The following is a 24,443-nucleotide window of genomic DNA, read 5'->3' as shown; positions in this document are numbered from 1 at the left end:
TTTTGGGTTTGTTTGTTTGTTTTGGTTGCCCTATTAATAGTTTTTAATGTACAAGTCATATTCATGCTACTCTAAAGTAGTATAATTTAGATCTAATGGTGAGAAAATATGAGGCATGTCATCAATCACAATAATCCTTATGGCTTGATATATTCTGATATTTCTTTTTGTTTCAGATATTCTCATGGCATTCTAGAACAGAATATAGCTGGGTCTCGCCTTGCTTTAAGGGCTACAGTGGCTCTACTCAGCAGGAATATTGCCATCCAAGGAAATCTTACCAGTGAGAGGATGACACATCTTGGTCTCTGTCCTGAAGCCCAGATTCCAGAAGGTGAGGCAGTCTTCTGGTAACAAGTAACATGGAGTAGAAAAATAACACTGACATGGTTACTTTTTGTTTTTTTGTGGAACTCTTTTTTATTTTAAAATTTATTTATTTATTTTAGTTTTCAACATTTGTTTAGACAAGATTCCCAATTTCAAATTTTTCTTCCTCCCTCCCCCCCTCCCCCCCTCCCCTAGATAGCAGGTAATCTGATATAGGTTTTATATATGTATCTATATCTCAAGAAAGAAAAACAACAGCACCAAAAACAAAAGAAATAGTATCGTCCAATCAACATCCATATTCCACAGTTCCTTTTTTTTTCTGGATTTGGAGAGCCTTTTCCATCATGAGTCCTTTGGAATTTTCTTGTTCCATTGGATTGGTGAGAAGAATCTAGTCTATCACAGTTGATCAACACATAATGTTGATGACACTGTGTACAATGTTCTCTTGGTTCTGCTCACCTCACTCATCATCAGTTCATGCAAGTCTTTCCAGGTTTCTCTGAATTCCTCCTGCTCATCATTTCTTACAGCACAGTAGTATTCCATTACATTCATATACCACAACTTGTTCAGCCATTCCCCAATTGATGGGCATCCTCTCAATTTCTAATTCCTTGCCGACATGGTTACTTTGTAATAATATTTCAGGTTCACTAGGTGTATGAAGTTCTTCCAAGTAGGACAACATTGAAAGACATCTATTCTTTAAACTGTATTAGTTTTTTTCTAGATAATACATAGCCTTTAAATACTAAAGTTTGGAAATTGAAATTCATTTCATTTTCACTGTTCAGATATATGGTTTGGTATTATTGGAAGCTGCTCTAACCCTTTTATTTTACCCTTCCTAGTTACTTAGAACTTTATAACAGGAGAGTCAGGCTCAGATATTAAATTCTCTTACATTCAATATGTAGAAATCCTATATGCCTTTCTTATGTTTTATGGATGTTTTGTCTAAAAATTGGTAGGAAAAAAGTGAGAATGGAATTGTGGGAGAAGAGATTACTTTCCCCAAGATAAATAGGGAAATAGAAAGGGAGTGCCTAATTGTCTAGTGAATTCACTTCACCATGCCCAGATGAACACTATGTTAGGTTCCTGAAATAATTCACAAATGAATTGACTGAACTACTGTCAGTGATTTTTCTTGCAAGTAATCTTTGTGGATAAAACAGGTGAGGTGCCACAGAACTAGAGAAGAGAATGCATATCTTCATTTCTTTCTTTCTTCCTTCCTTTCTTTCTTTTTTTTTTTTTTGCAGGGCAATGGGGGTTAAGTGACTTGCCCAGGGTCACACAGCTAGTAAGTGTCAAGTATCTGAGGCCAGATTTGAACTCAGGTACTCCTGAATCCCAGGCCACCTAGCTGCCCCCTTCGTTTCTTTTTAAAGAGAAGAAAGTAGTACCCCACAATTATAGATTAGTGAGTTTGACTTTCATTCCTGGAAAATATTTAAAACATAAAACAATAGGGTTGATTAGTTAACATCTAGAAAAGGAAGCAGTGATCACAAAAAATAGCCTAGCTTTATCAAGAACAGCTCATTCTAGACAACCACATTTCTGATTTTGATAGGGTTGTTAGACTGATAGATAAAGGAAATGTTCTAATTATAGTTTACCTAGATTTTAATAAAGCATTTGAAATTGTTCTTGATGCCACTTTTATTTAAATGTTGGAGACACATGGGCTAAATGATGGTAGAGTTAGGTAGATTCAAAGCTGGTTAAATAGTTGAGTAGTAATTAGTGACTTGATGCCATCTTGGAAGGAGGTCTCTAGGGGACTACTCTAGTGGTCTGTACTTAGGCCTGGGTTATTTAATATTTTTATTACTGACTTAGATGTAAGTGTTGATGGTACGCTGGCCACATTTGCAAATGAAACAGGATGGATAGTTAGGATAATAGAGTGAGAATCCAAATAGATCTCAACATATTTGAATATGGGATCTAAGATAATAAAATAAAATTTAATGGGACAAATGTGAAGTATTTTCCAGGCACCATGTTTTGGGAAGGACATTGATAAGCTAGAGTTCAGCAAGAAGTCAATCAGAATGACAAAAGGCTGCACTATCATATCACTTATGGATCAATTGAAGGAATTGGGCCAGTAGACTGTAAAGGAGGAGCCTCTTGGGAGGATTTACTTTAATTTAAGAAGCTACCACATGGAAGAAGGATGCGTCTTGTTTTGGTTGCCCCTGAAAGGTAGAAGTTAGAAGCACTGGGCAGAAATGTCAACTCGGTCTTGGAATCAGGAATTACTTACTCCCACCATTGCCCCCTTTCTTGACTTACTGTGATCTTAGGCAAATTAAAAGGTTACTCTTTGTACCTTAGTTTCCTCATCTGTAAAATGGGGTGGGGAATATCATACCTCTCTTAGCTCTTAATCTATGATCCTATGGTCACTGACTAGGGTTTCAGAGGGCCTAGATTTCTATCCTGCCTCTGATGAGGACTACCTGTGTCAACTTGGGCCAGTAACAAGTCCTACGACTCAGTTTCTATCCATTAAATGAGGGGACTAGATTATATGGTCTCGAGAACCCTTCCAACTCTAGTTCCTATGGGATTCACATTCTGGCTTCTCTTTGAACCAATCAGAGTGATTTGAGGTGGGTGACCAAATCACGTTGGCCTCAGTTTACACCCCTGAATAATGAGGAGGTTTGACTATATGATTTCAAAGATCTTTTCAGCTCAAATGCTCAATGTTTCTATGACTCAGTGCACTCCATTTTTAGACTGTCTTACCTCTATACTCCAGAAAGGATTGTTTGTGGCTAGAAGGTGGCCTTGAGAGACCCTTTATTCTAAGGAGGGCATGTTGATAATCTAGTCTATAAAGGAACTGAGAATTGGGCTCATTTAATCATTCTCACAAATCTTTCTGAAGTAGAGGTGGGAAAGGGATTTAATTTTCCTTCTATTTCACTAGTGAGAATATTGAGATTGAAATACCTTGGTCACAACAAAGCAGCAAGAATTAAGCTCAGATGTCTTGTTTGCTATTCTGGATAAGGTTCAGAGCCCCAAGCCATATTTTCTGGTGGAATTAGGCCTTCTCCTGTTCTGTTCTCATATACTTAAGTCTCATCCATTTATTCCCCTGCCACAAATGGTATCACTGGCCTCCCAGGAAAAAAAAATGGGAGAAGCTAAGAAAGTCAATGAAAAAATAATTAACATTTATACTTTATATTTCATTAAATGCATTATATGGAATATATCATTTGACCCTAACAATAATGCCATGAAATAGGTAGATAATTATCATTATCTCAATTTATAGATGAGGAAACTGATTTTCACATAGGTTAAGTGACTTTTCCTTAGTTACATATCAGTAATTGTCAGTGCTGAGATTTAAACCTCGGTCTTCTAAAACTATTCAGGGTCTTACTATGATTATGGATTTTGCTATACAATATGAAGAGTGGCTAGGTTACCCTCTAATCAGAACCAGAAGGAATTGGACAAAGTATTTTTCCTGTAAAAAAAACAAGCACACATTTATAGATGATGCTATCCAGAGGATGAATGCCAGATTGAAATGACCACATGTAATCCTTTTTCCAGATGTTCATCCTCCCAAGGTTTTCTATCTCCTTTCTAGGGAGTAGGGCTAGGAACCCTCTAGCAATTCAGAGGAAGAGAGCATAGAATAGTGAAAAAGGATACTGAACAGGGAAAAAGGAAACTGGCCCTCATCCTGGCTTTCTGATTTACATAATTTATTTGCCTCTGAAATTATTCATCCATAAGCAAACAAACAAACAAAAAAGATGTGGAACAATAGGGTAATGTTAGCCACTGCTGCTATTTCATCTTGGAGAGATGGGTCCTATAAATGATATTATCTGAATCAAGTATTGTACACTGGCAAGAGTCTCTGAAGTCAGGACCTGGATTCAGATATGGGCTCTGAAGTTTACTACCTGTGTGACCCTGGGAAAGTTGCTTAACCTCACTGGGCCTCAGAGTCTTGATCAGTAAAGGGAAAATATTGGGTATCTAGCTCTGGAGTACTAACTGATCTATTGTTCAGTCATTTTTCAGTTATGTCTAACTCTTTGTGACCCCTATTGGGATTTTATTGGTAAAGATATGGGAGAGGTTTGCCATTTCCTTCTCCAGCTCATTTAACAGATGAGGAAACTGAGGCAAACGAGTTTAAATGGCTTACTTGCCCAGGGTCACACAGTTAGTAAGTGTCTGAGGCTGGATTTGAGTTCATGCCTTCCTGACCCTAGGTCTGACACTTTATCTACTGAACCAACTAGCTGCCTCAACACTAATCTATGTGTTTCTAAAAAAGATGCATATCAAAGACTGTGTATCATAATACTTGTTATTAACCCTACTGGAAGTGGTGATAATGGTGGTGGTGCTACATGTGCAGTAGTTAATTATAACTGGAATTACATGCTGTTTTATGGTTTACAAATTGCCTTTCATACAGTATCTCATTTGAGCCTTATGTTGTGTAATAGAAAGAATGCTTATCTTGGAATCATTGGATCTTGATTTGAATCCTGGCTCTGCTCCATGTTACCTATATTAACTTTTTTTAATCTCAATGTCCTCATCTAGCAAATAAGGACATTGGATTATTTGACCTCTAAGGTTACTTCCCAAACATCCTATGATCCCTAAGAGATAGGTCCTATGGGTGATGTTCCCATTTTACAAGTGATGCAATGGAAGATCAGAGAGATTAAATGACTTGTATTGTCACAGAGCTAATATATGCTCATGGTGGGATTTGAACCCAGCTCTTCCTTTTTCTGAGTCTATCATTCTTTCTAGGACAGCTAGGTGGCAAGTGGAGAGAATGGCAGGCCTGGAGTCAGGAAGACTCATCTTCTTGAGTTCAAATCCAGCCTCAGATACTTACTAGCTGTGTGACCCTGGGCAAGTCACTTAACCTTGTTTACCTTAGTTTCCTCCCTGCAAAATGAGCTAGAGAAGGAAATGGCAAACCACTCCAGTATCTTTGCCAAGAAAACCCCAAATGAAGAGCAGGATATGAAATAACATCATCATTCTTCACACAGATTATGCTATCTCTCCGGGAGAACTCCAATCATAATTATAAAGAGGTCACATAGCACATTTCTTTTAAATAGTAAGCTTCCAAAATGCATTTTAAAATGAGCCAGGGGATATAAGTTTGACTTCCAAAATGCATTTTGAGGATACTAATCTATGGCACCTGCATCAATCTTGCTGTTGTTAGGAGCTGTCCCTTTTTAAAGCAATAAAAAAGAGTGTAGGAAATAGTGGCTCTTTTGTGACATCTCCCTTTACTGTGTTTCAGATGTTTCCCAGCACTGCTTGTATTCAAGCAGTAAAAACAATCATAGATTGGTGGATCTGGGGGCTGTGGTTGTTGTGCAGTCATTTCCAGGAGAGCCCAGTCAGGTCCAACTGCAGGGAGTCCAGTTTCGGTATATGGGACAAGCCTTTCAGAAACACCTGTGCGCACTCAACGTGATTGGATCTATGAGAGGTGAGGTAGATAGAACTATGATATTCCATGCACTTCCTTTTGCTTCCTCATCTCCTTTCTTCTATTTTACCCTTCCTCCCTTCTTCCTTCCCATCCTATGGGTGAATACAAAGAACTGTCTTTCTGCCCTGATTCTATAGGCTTATATTACTGGTAAAAGAGGCAGGGGAACATCAAGGCTTGAAAAAATTGATGGCCTCTTGTATGCTTTGATTCAGCAGGACCCAGAGGCCCCTTGGCCCTTTGTAGTTGTGCTGATTGACCAACCTTGGTGCTGGAATTCCTCCTAGTCTTCATGCCTTTGGGTTTGGCCACTATATCTAAGAAGTTTCTTTAAAATGCAAATCTCTGTTCCTTGGGAGGAGTAACCCAGGACCTTCCCATTATTTAGCATGCATGCTACAGATTCTAGATCTTCATGATGGCATGAAGGCCCCTTTCATTGTAGAAAAGTTACAGTAGCCACGCCCAATTTAACCCCTATAAGAGTTGCTATTAGCTGAGAGTTGGAGGCTGCTGTCAACTTTGAGTCCCAGCTCTGCCACTTACCTGTGTGACCTTTTGCAAGTCATTTAATCTCCTCGGACCTCAGTTTCCTTATCTATAAAATGAGGAATTTAAATGAGATAGCCTTTAATGTTTGTTCCAGTTCAAAATCTATGATCCTAAGATCTTGACATACTACTTTTCGAAGCTCATTGAGCTTTGTACACATTCCAGTGATTGCTTCACTTTAGTAAAATAATTTTCAAACTAAAAAAAAAGTTGAATTCAATTTTTGTCATGATTAAGGATGAGGATCTGCTTGTCTATTCTTAGACTATAATTTCCTCATCTGCAAAATGAGGAAGTTGGACTAGATGACCTGTGAGCTCTTTTCAAGCTCTCAATCTATGATTTTTTTGATCCCTATAACCCATCACAGAAAAATCTTTGCTCATATGTTAAAACAAACAAACAGGACTTGTATTTCATAAAGTAGCTTTCTCTCTTACTTCAGATTACATAATAATATTAAATAAAGAGCCAAACAGCTAGGTAAGTTTTCAAGTCATATCTTTTCCTTGTTCATATAAGCCTAAAGAAGTCTTGTAATGTTCTAGCAGGACCAAGGATAACTTTGTAATGACCACATGTTCATGTATCACCTAAAATGATTTCCTATCCTCTGGCATGGTTCTTATATTTTAGTTTTTGCTTTGGGATTAAGTTATGCTTTTTTCTTTCTATTAACTTTTTTTTTTTTGGCTGGGCAATGAGGGTCAAGTGACTTGCCCAGGGTCACACAGCTAGTAAGTGTCAAGTGTCTGAGGTCGGATTTGAACTGAGGTCCTCGTGAATCCAGGGCTGGTGCTTTATTCACTGCTCCACCTAGCTGCTCCCTCTATTAACATTTTTGATTCCCACTTCCCTGGGAATTCATCTTCCTTAGCCAAGTTGACCTTTCTTGGTATTGTCTCTCCCTCTAGCTTATCTGTGGCAGCAAGTGCATGATTTCTGACACATCAGAATTTTTTTGCTATCTTTAGCAGAGGCTATATATATATATATATATATAAACAACTGCATTTCTATTCTAAACATATTCTTTCCATTTCTGTTCCAGATTCATATATCCGAGGCTGTTCAGTTTGGAATTCCTTCGGTAGAGGCCTCAGCCTTTCCAGGACCTCAAATTTCATTGTGGAGAATAATGTGTTCTACAATATTTTAGGCCATGGGCTACTAGTGGGTGAGTGAAGGAGGGTTGGTCTTCATCAGCATTCCTGAGTCGAACATTTTTTCCCTCCCAGTTCAATCCATAATTTCAAAATTTAGATGTTTCATTTGCTCATCTGTTAATATCTGGTACCTAGAACCTGCCTCTGGTTCACAGCCATTAATTCAACTCTGTCTCCCTCTTCATTCAGAAGTCTTGGCCAACAAATGACCCCACATATGAGTTTTGAGTCCAAGGAAAGAAGTATCAATTTTGGGGGACCATCAGTTTTATATTCAAATTTATATTTATATTTATATTTAAATCCTACCCCAGATACTCATTACCTATGTAATTCTAGGCAAGTCACTTAAACTTTAAGTCTAATAATAGCAGCTACTTCAATAAGTTGTTTTGAGGATAAAATGAGATAGCATGTATAAAATACTTGATAAACTTCATTGAACTATATAATGGTAGCTATTTTATTTTGGTCCAGACATGTGATTTCATTTGATTTCCCATTGGGGGAATTCTTGCTGGTGTAAAATTGCAACTGATCTGCAACTTAAAATTTTAGGATATTGTCTGGGGTCCTGAAAGATTAAATGATTCATGATCAGAGAGTTAGTACATGTTAGAGGTGAGACTTGAACCTAGGTCTTTATTAAAAAAAACAAAACAAAACAAAACAAAACTACCTCTATATTCACTGATCCATGTTGTTTGTCTGTATATATCTTTATTTTAAAGGTGAAATGAATACTTTTGCATGATGTCACAGAAATATACCAATTGTTACCTAGGTTGCCAAAAATGAACATTGGGAGTTCTTGAATTCTTTCCTCAATCCTTCTAATGACTTCCCAAGAAATCACTCCTCCATCTCATAGCTCAAACACATCACATTTTTAACTGAAATATCATAATAATATTCATCCTATACCCATTATATAGAGCAATGATGAGGAACAATGGGGCAATAACTGCCAAAAGCCCAGTACCCCCTTAGAACCAGGTAATTAAAAGGAAAATTGTAAAATGAAAGGGGCATCAGAGCAGAACAAGAGAACCATAGAATATTTTTCTGGATAAAGGGTGGGAAGAGAACCATTTCTAGGTCTGTTATGCTGTATTTAAATTCATTTAACAAACATTAGCTCCCTTTAAGATTTGGCTTTCTGGATCAAAAGTCAGACTGTAAAACTTGAAGGTCTGTTAAGCAAAGTGTTTAATGGGGAAATTTTAACATTAAATGCAAATTAAAATTGACATAAGCTTGGGAATCAAAGGGCAAAGAGAAAATTGAGAGAGAAATCAAATGGAAGAAAATCTGAATAGGAAATGAGAAATAAGATGTAATCACAAATGTAACAGTATATGTATGGAAGATTAGCTCAAGAAGTCTTGAAGACTGAAGAATAAAACTCTGAAGACATAAACTTAAATGATTTTGACAAGAAAGAAGAGGAAGAGGGTATCTAAAGAAATGTTAAAAAGCTTCACATTGACTAGGTTTTTTGGGGAGGCAATTGGGGTGAAGTGACTTGCCCAGGGTCACATAGTTATTAAATGTCTGAGGCTGAATTTGAACTCAGGTCTTTCTGACTCCAAGGCTGGTGCTCTATCCATTGTGCTACCTAGCTGCCCCTGACTAAGATTTTAAAGATGAGCACAGAAGATTGGAGTAATGGCTAGTCACTGATGATGAATACAAAAGAGAGGAATGGTCTTATAGCTACATATATATAATACACACACACACACACACACACACATATATATATAATGTATACATATGTATATATATATAATTAAAAACACATAAAGAATAGGAAAAGTTCTGAAGGAAATAAATGGGAAAATTCCATCTCAGTTTTGAAAAAAAAAAAGGAAGAAACTTGATTTTTTAAACTATAGGCCAGTAAACTGGATATCTATTTCAAGGAAAAGTTGAGTATGAATTATTAAAGTGGTGATTCTTACCACTCTGAGTAAGCTTGATTCATCAGGAAAAAGTCATGGCAGATAAATCTCATTACTTTTTGGCACAGGTACCTTCACTAAAGGCCTACTATAATGCCAAAAAAGTGGTACAGGGATGATTTGGTGAAGTCTCTATCAATAGAGTGTGGTCTCTGGCAAATATTCTTTTTTCTTTTTCTTTCTCAACAAACATTTATTTTATTTTCCATTTACATGTAAGGGTAGTTTTCAACATTCATTTTCATAAGAATTAGAGTTCCAAATTTTTCTCCCTCCCTCCCTCCCTTTCCTCCCCCCTCCACAAGATCACAATCAGGTTATATATGTACAATCCACAAATGTTCTTTTTATCAGTTCTTTCTATAGCGGTGCATAGTATGCTTCCTCATTAGTTCCTTGGGATTGTCTTGGATCATTGTACTGCTGAAAGTAGCTAAGTCATTCACAATTACTCATCGAACAATACTCTGGCAAATATTCTTAAACTAGAATTGCTTTAAGGATGGGTTCAGTGAAAAGCTTCATATCTTATCTCTTATATCTGATATTTTAAAGGGTCAATCTAGATAAATTTGAAGAACCTATGACTAGAGACTGATTGATAATTTTTCAGTCATGGCAACTTATAAACAACAACAACAAAAAGCTTTTTACTTATCTTCATCATCCACCATGAAATCACAAATCATTGAAATATTGAAATCCTAGACTAGCAGATAAGGGAAATGTAAAAGGCATAGTGTACCTGGATCTCAGCAAAGTACCTGAAAGATTTGTATGATAGTCTTGTGAACAAGTTAGAGAGATGTAGAACTGGTAATAACACAATTACGTGGGGGCAGCTAGGTGGTGCAGTGGATAGAGCACTGGCCCTGGATTCAGGAGGACCTGAGTTCAAATCCAGCCTCAGACACTTGACACTTACTAGCTGTGTGACCCTGGGCAAGTCAATTAACTCCAATTACCTCACCAAAAAAAAAAATAATAATACAGTTACATGGTTCCATAATTGTTGGAATGACTAGTGGAGTGCCACAATATTCTTTACTTAGCACTGTTATGTTAGATATTTTGAGAAATTCCTTGGATGGCATGCTTATTACCTTTTCAGATGATATAAATCTTGACATGGTGGTTAAGATATTGAATGACAGAACTGGAATCCAAAAAGATTTCAGAAACAATGGATTGAATCTAATAAGATACAATTTAACAAGGAGAAGTGAAAAGTGCTACAATTGTGTTAAAAAAGTGAACAGTTTCTGCCCACTTCACTGCATCAATTCATACAAATCTGAGATTTTTTTCTAAAACTTTCCCCTTTGACATTTATTAATTGCGTGATAGTATTCCATTGCTTTCATATACTATAATTTGCAACCTGTCTCCTGAAAGATGATGTACTAATTATAGAGACATGGTCAATATTGGAATTTGTTTTGCTTGACTATGCATATTTGTAACAAGGGTTCTTTTTATTTTCTTTTTCTGTTTTTCTAGTTTTGGGGGGTGGGAGGGAGAGAAAAAATGCATGTTAATTGAAAAGAATAATTTAATTAAAAATGAAAATTCAATTGCATAAAGATAGGATGTGATTGATATAGATAGACAACAGTCCTTGTGAAAAGGTCTTATGAATTTTTGTGGACTACAAGCTGAATTCAAGTCAACAGAATGATGTGGTAGCTGATGAAATTAGTGGCTGCTTAGGCTTTATTAATGAAAATCTAATGTGAAATATGTGGGCGTAGGCAGCTCCACTGTACCATTCCCCACTCAGACCACATCTAGGATACTGTATTCATTTCTGAGTATCAACATTGACAGGCAAAAATACATGCAACATTGAAAGAACTAAAAAAAACCCAAACATTGAAAGAACTAGGAATATTTACTCTTAAGAAGAGAAGGTTTAAAGGGTGGGTCTGGGAATGAGTATAATTACTTTTTTCAAATATTTTAAGGTCTGTATTGGAAATAGGATTTGATATATTCTGATTGGCCTCAGAAAGAAGAATTAGGAATAATGGGTAAAAATTACACAAAAGTAAATTTTGGTTTGATGTACAGGGAAAAGGTCCTGACAATACTATGCAAAAATAGCTTGAGGACCTGGATTCCTGTTCTGACTCTGCCACTTACTGTGACCATTAGGAATGCCACTTCACCTCCAATGGTCTCATAGGACTTGATGACCTCTAAGGTTCTTTCCAGCTCAAATATAGGATCCCTCAGATTGCCATGGTGATTATCTACTGGTAAGTTTTCCTTGAATAGATAGGTTTTCCATAAAATGTTAGGTGATCATATTCTCTGGATTTTACCACCATGGCTCAGTTACCTTCTCCCTCCATTCCCAGCCTCCTTCAGGGCTCCTTTCTTCTATTGGTAAGTTCTTCCTGGAATTGCCATTTTGAGGAAGGGCCCAGACTAACCTCCCTTCATTCTGTGGATTTTTCCACCAGGCAAGTCCTGTCTTTCCTTTCCCTTATATTTGTGTCCTTATTGCTTAGCACATTGGTAAGCCCATAGAAAGATAGTAAATGCCTCCATTTTATAGATGAGGAAATGAGATTCTTGGAGGTTAATGACTTTACTTGACTTGAATACTTTCCAGGGATGTTAAGGGCCTGTATGATACTCTTTGAACTTGGCTCTACTTAGCATAGTCATTGATACTTAATCCTGGGACTTACTAAATTCTGATTGATTAACTAAGCATTCTTATTCAGGTATATCACTTCATAATCATTCCCTTACAAATGAGATTCTACAATTCTAGGTTAAATCTTATTCTTTTTTATGCCTCTTACTCTACAAATGAAACAATGCAGGGACCTGGAGAAGGGAATCTGGAAAGCCACCTAAGGCATGCTTTAATGGGAAGAAGTTATAGAGTCATGGGTAAGACTACAGCATACAAGTCTAGCTGAGGAAAGTCTGTAGAGGACTGGAACTGCAACCAGGAAGTTAACTACCTAAGGAGATAAGGGAGTTACATAGAGTTAAAGTTTATTTAAAACTGTATAAAGAGGGGGCAGCTAGGTGGCACAGTGGATAAAGCACTGGCCTTGGATTCAGGAGGGCCTGAGTTCAAATCCAGCCTTAGACACTTGACACTTACTAGCTGTGTGACCCTGGGCAAGTCACTTTACCCTCATTTCCCCACAAAAAAACAACCAACCAAACAAAAAAAGACAAAACCCAAACCAAAACAAAACCAAAACAAAAAAAAAATGTATAAAGAGAGAAAGGACTAAAATGAGTAACAGTCAAAAAGTGGGAAAGGGAACCAAGTTTACATCACATTAAATCTTTGATTTATGTGTCAAAGTTAGAAATGTTTTATACTAATTATATATTATTTCACAGAATAGTAGATGTTAGGGTCGTGTGTTTTAAAACATTTAAAGAAATAGGTTTATAAAGCTCTTTACCTATTATTTCATTTGGTCTTCACAACAACCCTCTTAGGTTGGTGCTATTATTTTCCCTATCGTGCAGGTAAAGAAAGAGGTTTAGTGATTTGTTCAGGGATACTGAGCTTGTAAGTGTCCAAAGCTGAATTTGAATTCAGGACTTCCTAACTCTAAGCCCAGTGCTATATGTCCACTATGCCACTGACCTACCTCTTTAAAAAAGCATAACTAACTGGAAAAACATACTATTCTTTTTGTTTTTCAATTTCCTACACCTGTGGGAAAAATTGACTGTACCGCATGGCACCACTGAGATCTCAGATGACAATATCCACCTGGTGGCAGCTTTTAAAAATTGTAGAAATATGCCTACTGGATTTCCAAAATCTGACCTATAAAGTAAAAAGTAACATCATTAGGTAGTGTTGTCTTCTTTCTTGGGGATGGTTCATTTTTGGCTGTTTCTAGGAAGAGAATGACAATAGTGATGATTTCTTCGTTCTTCTGTTTCAGTCTTATTTCTCTATCCATCTCTGTCTGTCTGTCTTGCAATTTCAATGTTAATGATTGATGGGTCTCTGAAATCTCAGTTTCCCTGTGTGATTCCCAAACTTAAAAAAAAGTTAAAAAAAAGAAATATGGTTGGTGCATCTTGTTTTGTTCAGTGGCATGAAATGTGTTCCAGTTACACTGTATTTTTTCCTCAGGGACTTACATGGAAATGAGACATCTCCCTTGGAAGGCTGTCCCCAGAAGAAAAATGGGTAAATAGATGAATTTGCTTTAAATATATTATAATAAATTTAAGATGTCATGTATTTTACAGAGCAAGCTGATGGCATAATGTATAATGTCTTAAATATTCTTAAATATGCTCGACACAGTTTGTCTACACTCTGTGTATATTACATACCTACATACATAAAAAGTGACATATGAATATTCTATGTACTCTGTGAAACTAGTAGAATCCAGAGAATGTGACCAGTAAAGTTTGTTATGGTTCTACACTTCTTCTGATTTCTTTCTTCTTTTGTGTAGATTTGTCAGGACAAGGGAATATAGTAAGAAGCAATGTGGTAATTGGAGTTTTTGGAACTGAGGGACTTTCTAATATTGAGGTGTTGTCACCAGCTGGCATCTACATCCAAGATCCTACTAATGTTGTAGAGGTAAGGCCATAAGCTCTGTCAAGAGGAAGATGACAACTGAGGAGTTGTGAATTCCCAAGAGGCTCATTTGGAGAGCAAATTCAATTGAATAATAGCAATTATGAGTAGGAATGGAATTGGAGTTTGTTGTACATTAGGGCAGTATAACAAATTAATTGTCAATCAATTTCCCCATGGCTCATATTACCATCTCTGTGACTTGTAGGACAAGAACTTATTCCCATGGTCGCTAATCCCCAAAGTGTATTTCCTTTCTATATTAAAATATGCAACACACACTCTGAACCTATTTCCCCAACCTTTACTTGCAATGGTAGGTTTGATTCCCAAGGCTTAGATGGTGTAGCTCCTTTTAACATTCTAGAAATTGTCCTGACGGATTTAGGGTTTAAAAAATGTTTTAGTGCTATAGGTCACAAACCTCCACCACTATGTTTCCCAACCATTATTAGTTGATAACAATTAATCAGCTAGACTTAATTTGCTTTCAGTAAAAAAGATTTGCTAAGGCAGTAGGGGACAAAACATCCTCCATCCCCAAAGTCTGTGACAAACTTTCTCACAAGCATATGTAGAGTCCAGTGGAAAGAAGGCTAAGGATTAGAGATCATACTATGGCCAAGGGACCCTGGCATAATCATAGTTCCTGGAAGTATTTTTCTCCCCTTCATGGGGTCTTCATGATATTCCCTTTAGGTAGAGTAGAGCTTTTTGCTGGGTTTCTAGTAGGGTATTGAATTTGCCTTTTCTCATTGTATCCAATCTATCCTTGGTCCCCACTGTCATAAACTGTTCCAAGTAATCGACTAGGATTGTCAATGGGAAGTTGGGAAGTTCTAAAACATCCAGATCTTTTGAAGCTCATGAGATCCCCTTTTGGCTAGGGAGGGGAGGAGGGGAGACAAAGGCTGATGCAAAGGCTCTTTTGTTCCATTTCCTCATAGGCAATTCCTTTTCATAAGTTTGACTGCAAGTCTTCAACCACAAGATTTTAGCTGTTCAACTCACTTGCTGCTTTAATACACATCAGACAGGACAACAAGTTTCCTTAACCAATCTAAGTCCTCTTCCTAGGTGGCCACATTCAACTTCATCTAATGGCTCTAAAGAACTTTTAAATTTCCAATTCAACTCAATTCAATAAATATTTATTTAGCCCCTACCATGTGCCAGGCACAGTTCTAACTCTGATGATACAACAAGAGACCAAAGGCAGTCCCTTCCCTCAAGGAGTTTGCAATCTAAGGAGGGAGACATTATGTAATACACACACACACACACACACACACACACACAGAGAATGCTATATATAGGCTAAATAGGAAATAATGAAACAGAGGGAAGACACTGGAATTAAGAGGGGTCGAGGAAAGCTTCCTATATAAAGGAGGATTGTAGCTGGGACATAAAGGAAGCCAGAGAGGTTAATAGTCAGAGCGAAGGAGGGAGAGCATTTCAGGCAGGGGGAACAGCCACACAGGAGCCAAGAGATATGGAGTGTCTTGTTTGTGGAAAAGCCAGAAGGCTGGGGTCACTTGATCAAAGAGTATGTATTGGGGTGGGGTAAGGTATAAGAAGACTGGAAATGTAAGAGGGGGTAGGTTATGAAGAATTCTGAATGTCAGACAGAACATTTTGTGCTTGCTCCTGGAAGCAATAGGAAGCCACATGAATTTATTGAGTACTGTGGATTAATGATCAAACCTGTATTTTAGGAAATATCACTTTAGTGGTTGAATGAAGAATGGATTGGAGTGAGGAGACACGTGAGGCAAGCAGACTTTCCAGCAGGTTATTACAGTAATGAAGTGTGATGTTATGAGGACCTGTGCTAGAGTTATGGCTGTGTCAGAGAAGTGAAGGGGCCATATTCAAAAAGATGTTGCATGACGTGTAAATTAACATAACTAAATAAGATAGGTACTAAATTGATATTTCCCTTTAACCTGGATGTAGCTTTATTATTTCTATTTTGATATATAGTCTGATCGTTATTATACTCTTTCACATAGTTACTAATTATGTATCTGATTTCTATTTTGACCAACTCATTATTCAGGATATCATTATTCTCAATCTTGATCTGTATCTTTTATTTGTTGTCCCTTTATTAATTTCTATTTTTATTACAAAATAGTTTGAAAATGATATGTTTAATAGTTTTGTTTATACATTTATTTATAATTTCTGTGTTCTAACACATGATATATTTTTGCGAAAGTACCATATGGCATTGAGAAATATGCAGGTCTTTAATGTTCCCTTCCAGAAGACCCCAAAGGTCTTTGCACTCTTAATTACAGTGGATCACTGGATTGAGTGCTAGACCTGGAGTCAGGAAGAGCTGAGTTCAAATACAGCCTCACTTATTAGCTTTTTGATTCTGGGAAAATCACTTCACCTGTCTGCTTCAATTTCCTCAACTGTAAAATGGGGATGATAATAACAGAACTTACCTTCTAGGGTTGTTATGAAGATCAAATGAAATAATAATTAGAAAGCACAGTACAGTTCCTGGAACAAAATAAGTGCTATATAAATGTTATTTATTATTGTTATTGTTACTATTCTTTTATGTACCAACCATTATTTTAGGTGGTAGGGAATTCAAGGACAAAAGTTTAAATTAATTAATTTTTTTGGGGGGGGGCAGGGGTTAAGTGACTTGCCCAGGGTCACACAGCTAGTAAGTGTCAAGTGTCTGAGGTGGGATTTGAACTCAGGTCTTCCTGAATCCAGGACCAGTGATTTTATCCACTGCACCGCCTAGCTGCCCCCAAAAGTTAAAATTAAATAATAGCAATGAACAATATTAAATAATACAAAAATTAAACAATGGCAAACAAATTAGCTGATATCAAATCTCTAAGGAACTAGTTAATATTCTGTTGGAGGAAAGCAACATTTATAAGTATGCAGACTATTAAATACAAAATAATATCTAGGAGAGGCAGAAGCAATTGTGAGGATAAAGATAGACTTTCTATTGAAGGATGAATTTGAGCTGAACTTGTAAGGAAGAGGGGGATTCCAAGAGTTAGGGGTGAGGAACAAATATGTTACAAGCATGGGGGAGGGACTGTGCAAAGGTACACACATGGTAGAGGTAATGTTTTATATAAATGATAGTAAGTCAGCTAGTTTAGCTGAAACAGAGAGTATGTGAAGTAGAAAAATGTGCATGAGCTTTGGAAAAGTAGGTTGGAACCAGATCATAAAGGGATTTAGAATCCAAACAGTGAAGTTTGTATTTTATCTCTGAGGTAAGGAGGAGCTGCCAGAAGCTTTTTGGTTACACTTTGGTATTTCAGCTTGCAGTAACGGATTGTAGTAGGTCGGGAGTCATGGATTTCTTGTTTTTCCTCTCCCTGTGATTGAAACATGTGAACTGTCTATGAGAGGGTTAAGCCAAAAAGATTAAAAATCTTTCCCTGAAATGCTATTGTGCCCATTGGTATAAAGCTAGTGAAGTTTCTGAGGAGCAGAGAGAATGAGCTTCTTGTTTTCCTCTATGCTCTTGATCATGTGTTTTCAATTACCTTCAGCTGAATAACCCTTAATAAAAGTTGTGGTTATCTCTTTAACTCTCCTCCAGACTCTTAATTATGTTTATTCCAAGTACAACATTTAGACACCATTTTAGGTACCTAATAGGGGCATCTAATATGCTTGTAAGGAAAGCAGGCAGAACTGCAAGGATCCTAGGAAGCTGAAACTCATGGACCTAGAAACACTGGAACTGGATTGAGTTTTTAAGACACTGCAGAGCATGCTGTGCTTTTATTTTATCTTAGTTTGGGTCCAAAGGATGTTCCATTTTAGGATGCTTTATGAGTCATGTAGCTATAGAATCTTGGTCATATTGAATGATGTAATAAAGTCAGAGGAAAGAAAACCCTAAAGGTGATCTCTCCAGCACATCGTCCTGTTTCTTGGAAGGATCATATCTATGTCAAGCCTTGTGAGTCATGGGTAACATTGGATAATATGTATTGATAGCAGCACTTTTTCAGGCAGATTACATATACTGGCACACAAGGAAAGGAAAGGGGGCAGCCTGAGATACAGTGGGCTGATGACCACAACTGATGAAAGCTGATTGGGTGAAAAGCTATTCAGTCAACCTGGGTTGATGCTGACTGACAAGTTAGGCAAGACCCAATCAGAAGTGGGAAAACATTGACTCAAAAATGTCCTGTTAAAATGGTCAAAAGCCTTTGAGAAATTCCTATTTGCCTTTTATTTCTTCCATAATATTACAACATAATTTCCATTTTAAATATAACTCTTCTCCTTCAATTTGGTACATATGAACAAACAATCAAATGGTTATTTTAATTACTCTCTGCAGTATATTTAGTCAGAGAATCTAGGCTTGAATTCCAGCCTTGGTACTTACTACTTATGTGAACTCAGATAAGCTATGTCCTTATAGGCAAATTGAGAATAATCTCTAAGGTTCCTTCCAACTTGAAATCTATTATATTAAGAAGCCCATGAAGACACTCTTGCCTTCATTATGTCTTGGTCAGCATCTACTTATTTTTTATTTCCTTTTCTGTCTCTTATGATTGTTTCACTATCTTATTTCCCCCCCTTTTCCAAACATGACTTCTACATATATATATATATATATATATAGTTTCTACCTTGGTATTGGTAACATTCTTTACTCTCTCTCCTTCCTGCTCTTTCCATGCATACATACATACATACATACATGTATATATACATATATTGATTATATATTGTGTAATAAATTATTTATATAGATGTATATTTTAACTTATATCCTACCATTGGTACATGTTTAGTATAAACCTGATTATGCTGTAGCCCCATTTTTTGCAGAGCTATAGTTATAATTTTAAAAAATCTTACCATATCAGGGAGGAGGAAGGGGAAAGAAGGAGGAAGGGGAAGGAAGGAGGAAGGGATAGAATTTGGAACAAAAAACCGATGTATGTTAAGAATTAATCTTACAGTAATTGGGGAAAATAAAAATATTACTTAAAAAAGAAGTACAAAATTTCAATAAATGGAAGGATATTCACAAAATAACCCTTTAGTAGGAAATTGAAAAAGACAACATGGCTGTTAAAAGTATTTCAAAAAGTGAAAACATAAAATGTTTGCTATTTTTTAATATTAGGTCCTAGTGAACTCAGTGTTGTGTTCCAATCTACTTATGTTTTTATTTTTCTGCATTCTTCCCATTCATTATGCTGTCCATCTGTATTAATGATGATGTCTTCCTGTTATATAACTGGACCACAAGCAGCTAACACTCATCACACCTGGGCTTACTTCAATGATGAGACTATATCATCTATATGGGTTCTAATAAAACAAATTGTAACTTTTCCATACTTTAGTATCTTTTCTAGCACTGTATTGTACAAAGTATTATTGGCCCTGCTATAATAGATTTCAAGAACCCAGGGTCATTTGCATTGAAAGTACACTTTCAAAGTAAATCTGTAAAAGTGATAATTATTAAATCCAATGGCCTTTTCTTAATTTTCATCTTTTTTATTTTAAAGGAATGATTTTTTCTTATTTAGAATTTTGTTTTTTCTCAAATTACATGAAAAAACAAATTTTAATGTCAGGTTTTAAAACTGTGTTCCAAATTCTCTTTCTCCCTTCTTCTCCACACCCCCTTAAGAACTCAAGCAATTTAATATAGTTATACATGTGTAGTCATGCAAAACATTTCCACATTAGTCAGATTGTGAAAGAAAATAGAACAAAAAATCTTTAGAAAAAAGGAACTTAACAAAATCATGCTTCAATCTGTATTCAGACACCATCAGTTCTTTCTCTGGAGATGGATTGAATTTTTCATGTCCTTCAGAGTTGTCTTGGATCATTGTATTGCTGAAAATAACTAAGTCATTCAACAGCAGATCATTTTACAATATTGCTGTTATTTTGTATATAGTACATTTCACTTTGCATAAACTCATGTAAGTCTTTCCAGGATTCTCTGATAGTGTCCTGCTCATCATTTCTTATAGTACAATAGAGTTCCATCATAATCTCATCCCACAATTTGTTCAGCCATTCCCAAATTGATGGGCATCTCCTCAATTTCAAATTCAACTTTTTGTTTTTTATTTCTTTTTGGATACCAACCTAATAGTGGTATTACTAGTTCAAAGAGTATTCATGGGTTTATAGCCCTTTGGTCATAGTTCTGGATTGCTCTATAGAATGTTTGAATCAGTTTACAACTTTACCAAGAGTGTATGAATGTCTCCTTTCCCCCATATCCCCTATAACGTTTATCATTATCCTCTGTTGTCCTATTACCAAATCCAATAGGGATGAGGTAGTACCCAGAATTGTTTTGACCTGAATCTCTCCAATCAATAGTGAGTTAGAGCATTTTTTTTTCATATGGCTATAGGTAGCTTTGATTCTTTCATCTGAAAACATCATGTCTTTTGATCATCTATCAACTGGGGCATGGCTCTTATTTTAACAAATTTGACTCAGTTCTCTATCTGTTTAAGAAATTAGATCTTTGTCAGACAAATTTGCTTCAAATTTTTTCACAGTTACTATTGCTAACTCTATTTCCCTCCATCCTCTTCCCTTCCCATGACATTTACATTATTTTCTATCTTCTTTCACCCTATCCCTCCTCAAAAGTGTTCTGCTTCTGACTGCCCCCTCCACCAATCTGCCTTCCCTTCTTTCACCCCCCCTACTCTCCATTATCCCCTTTCCCTCCTACTTCCCTGCAGGGTAAGATATATTACTATACCTAATTGAGTGTGTATGCTATGCCCTATTTGTGACATTTCTGATGAGAGCAAGGTTCACTCTCTTCCCAGTACCTCCCCCATCTTCCCCTCCACTGTATAAGCTTTTTTTTTTCTTTTGTGTGAGATACTTTACCTTATTTCATCTCTCCATATCCCTTTCTGCCACTGCATTCCTCTCACCCATTAATTTTATTTTTTAAAAGATATCATCCCTTCATATTCAACTCACACCTGTGCCCTCTGTCTAAATATATTCCACCGATTTGCCCTAATAAGTAGAGAGTTCTTATGAGTTGCAAGTATAATCTTCCCATGTAGGAATGTAAACATTTTAACCTTTTAACAGCCCTCATGATTTCTTTTTCCTGTTCACCTTTTTATGCTTCTCTAGGGTCTTGTATTTGGAAGTCAAATTTTCTATTCAGCTAATGTCTTTTCATCAAGAATGCCTGAAAGTCCTTTCTTTCATAGAATTCCCATTTCCCCTGAAAAATTATACTATTTTGCTATGTAGATGATTCTTGGTTGTAATCTCAGTTCCTTTGCCCTCCAGATTATCATATTCCAAGCCCTACAGTCCTTTAATGTAGAAGCTGCTTGATCTTGTGCTATCCTGACTGTGGCTCCACAATACTTGAATTGTGTCTTTCTGACTGGTCACAATATTTTCTACTTGACCAGGGACCTCTAGAATTTGGCTAAAGTATTCCTGGAAGTTTTCCTTTTGGGATCTCTTTCAGGAGATGATCAGTGGATTCTTTCAATTTCTATTTTACCTTCTACTTCTCGAGAATATCAGGGCAATTTTCCCTGAGAATTTCTTGGAAGATGACATTTAGGCTGTTTTTTTGATCATGGCTTTCAGGTAGTCCAATAATTTTCAAATTACCTCTCCTGGATCTATTTTCCAGGTCAGTTGTTTTTCCAAGGAGATATTTCACATTGCCTTCTATTTTTTTCATTCTTTTGGTTTTGCTTTATTGTTTCTTGATTTCTCACAGAGTCATTAGTTTCCATTTGCTAAATCTTAATTTTTAAGGAATTATTTTCTTTAGAGAGCTTTTGTACCTCCTTTTCCATTTGGACAATTTGACTTTTCAAGCTTTTGACTTTTTTCCATGATTTTCTTGCATCACTCTCATTTCTCTTTCCATTTTTCCCTCTCTTACTTTATATTCAAAGTCCTTTTTGAGTGCCTCTATGGCCTGGGACCAATTTTTATTTTTCTTGGAATGTTTGGATGTAGGAGATTTGACTTTGATATCTTCTTCTGAGTGTGTATTTTGATCTTTCTTGTCACCATAGAAACTTTCTAAGGTCAGCATTTTTCTGTTTGCTCATTTCTCCAGCTTATTTCTTTACTTTTAACTCCTTCTAAAAGTGGGGCACTACTTCCAGAGTGGAGGGAGCACTGACCCAAGCTTCAGGGGGTCCAAAGTGGTACAATTTAAGGAGAACCTCCTTTTCCATTTAGCCAATTTGACTTTTCAAGCTGTTGACTTTTTTTCAAGATTTTCCTGTATCACTCTCATTTCTCTTTCCATTTTTTCTTCTAACTCTCTTATTTTATTTCCAAGGTCCTTTTTGAGTGCCTCTATGGCCTGAGACCAATTCATATTTTTCTTGAAAGCTTTGGATCAAGGAGCTTTGATTTTGTTATCTTCTTCTGAGTATGTATTTTGATCTTTCTTGTCACCATAGAAACTTTCTAGAGCCAGCATTTTTTTTTCTGTTTGCTTATTTTCCCAGCCTATTTCTTGACTTTTAACTCTTTGTTAAAGTGGGCACTGCTTCTAGGGTGGAGAACACACTGTCCCAAGCTTCATGATGTCTAAGCAGCTGTTTTCAGAGATACTGCTAGGATTTTGTAAGTCCTTAGTTCTTCCAAGGTGGTATGATTTAAGGAGAGGTATGTTCACCACTCTCCTGGCCTGTGGTCTGGTCTTCAAGCAACCATAGGCCTGCTTCTCTGCCTTGGAACCCAAAACAGAGTCCTGCTCCACTGTGGCTACAAGCTTTGTTGTGCTTGTGCTCCTCCCCTGCCTGGGACCGCCACCCAAGACTGTGAGCTAGATGTGAGTATGGACGAAACAACAAATTCCTACCTCAGTGCCAGCAAAGAGACCCCTGTAATCTCCCCCTGGCCAACTGCTCAACCCCCTCACCATCCATGGGTTAAGTTCCAGAAGTAACTGCTGCCTAAGCTGATTCACAGCCTCCTGAGGCCTGGTTCTCTGGGGCTAGGTTTGTGCTGGGGTTGGGTCTATTCTGGTGCAGCCTGGGCTGGGCTATGCTCCACTCACACCCCAGTACAACAGATCTTACCTGCCAACCTCCTAAGTTGTCTTTGACTGGAAAATTATTTCACCTTGTCCTTTTGTGGGTTCTGCTTTTCCAGGAATTATCTTATGTCATTATTTGATGGTATTTGCAGGGGTGTAGGGGAGAGCTCAGGGAAGTCTCTGCCTTTCCTCTGCCATCTTGGCTCCATCCCCAATTTTCATCTTTTTTGACCTCTCTGTATCATTTGATACTGTTAATGATTCTCTCCTCCTTGAAACTTCCTGCTTCTTGATTTCCATAAAACTATTTTCTATTGGGTCTCATTCTGCTAGCCTGACTGTTCCCTTTTAGTCTGCTTTGCTGGATCACCTTCCATATCCCAAACTCTTTTTGGTTAATATATTGCTAGGAATTGAATTTTTTCTCTTAATAACCTCCCATCAGCTTCCATTGATTTGATAATTTTCTCTATGCCAATAACTCCCAGATCTACATGTCTGTTCTCTCTTTGAGCTCTGGTCCCATATCACTAACTACTGAACATTGCCATCTGTAAGCCCAGTAGACATCTCAAATTCAACATGTAAAAAATAGAACTCATTATCTTTTCTCCCAGTCCCACCCTTATCCCAAACTTCCCTATTTCTCTCAAAGCCACCACTCCCTTCTAATAGACCATGTTCATGACCTTGGAATCATCTTTGATTCCCCAGTCTCTGTAACCCCACAGATACAATTAGTTGCTCAGTTCTGTTTATTCTGCCTTCATAAGAGCTCTTGCATCTGTCCCCTTCTCTATTTTCATGGTGACCATCATAATTCAAGTCCTCATCATGTGTCTAATAGCCTCCTAATTGGTCTTTCTGGTTCTCTTCTCTCCCTTAGTCAATGCATCCCCTCCCCATTTTAAAAGTGCTTTTAAAGTGCTATTCCTAAAGTATGGGTCTGACCATATCTTTTTCCTATTTCCTTAGGCATACTATTATCTCTAGCATCAAATACAAACTCTATTGTTGGGAATTTAAATCCCTTTATAACCAAACTGCAACCTATATTGATAAACTTATTATACAGTATTCCTCTTTATACATGCTGTAGTCCAGACAAACTAACCTCCTTGCTGTTTCTCAAACATGCCACTTTATTTCCAATTTCCTCATCCTTGTGGGGTCTGTCTTGTATGCCTGGAATATACTCATACATCATCATCTCTACCTCTGAGAATCCCTCATTCCCTTCAAAACTCAATTC

At 36.9% G+C, this 24,443-nt stretch overlaps 1 protein-coding gene across 1 annotated transcript in view; it reads left to right on the top strand.

Moving 5' to 3' along the window:
• Nucleotides 1–24,443, top strand: part of PKHD1 (PKHD1 ciliary IPT domain containing fibrocystin/polyductin) — a 714,107-nt gene that overhangs the window by 308,201 nt on the left and 381,463 nt on the right. Inside the window, exons 38-42 of the mRNA XM_044005152.1 lie at nucleotides 177–334; nucleotides 5,669–5,860; nucleotides 7,467–7,592; nucleotides 13,672–13,728; nucleotides 14,006–14,136. Of these exons, the coding sequence (XP_043861087.1) occupies nucleotides 177–334; nucleotides 5,669–5,860; nucleotides 7,467–7,592; nucleotides 13,672–13,728; nucleotides 14,006–14,136 (664 nt within the window). The remainder of the gene's footprint in view (nucleotides 1–176; nucleotides 335–5,668; nucleotides 5,861–7,466; nucleotides 7,593–13,671; nucleotides 13,729–14,005; nucleotides 14,137–24,443) is intronic.

This window comes from Dromiciops gliroides, chromosome 4 (assembly GCF_019393635.1).
Source record: "Dromiciops gliroides isolate mDroGli1 chromosome 4, mDroGli1.pri, whole genome shotgun sequence".
NCBI classification, from domain to species: Eukaryota; Metazoa; Chordata; class Mammalia; order Microbiotheria; family Microbiotheriidae; genus Dromiciops; species Dromiciops gliroides.
The sequence above is the reverse complement of the archived record's forward strand: the minus strand, read 5'-3'. Positions and strand labels throughout refer to the sequence as shown.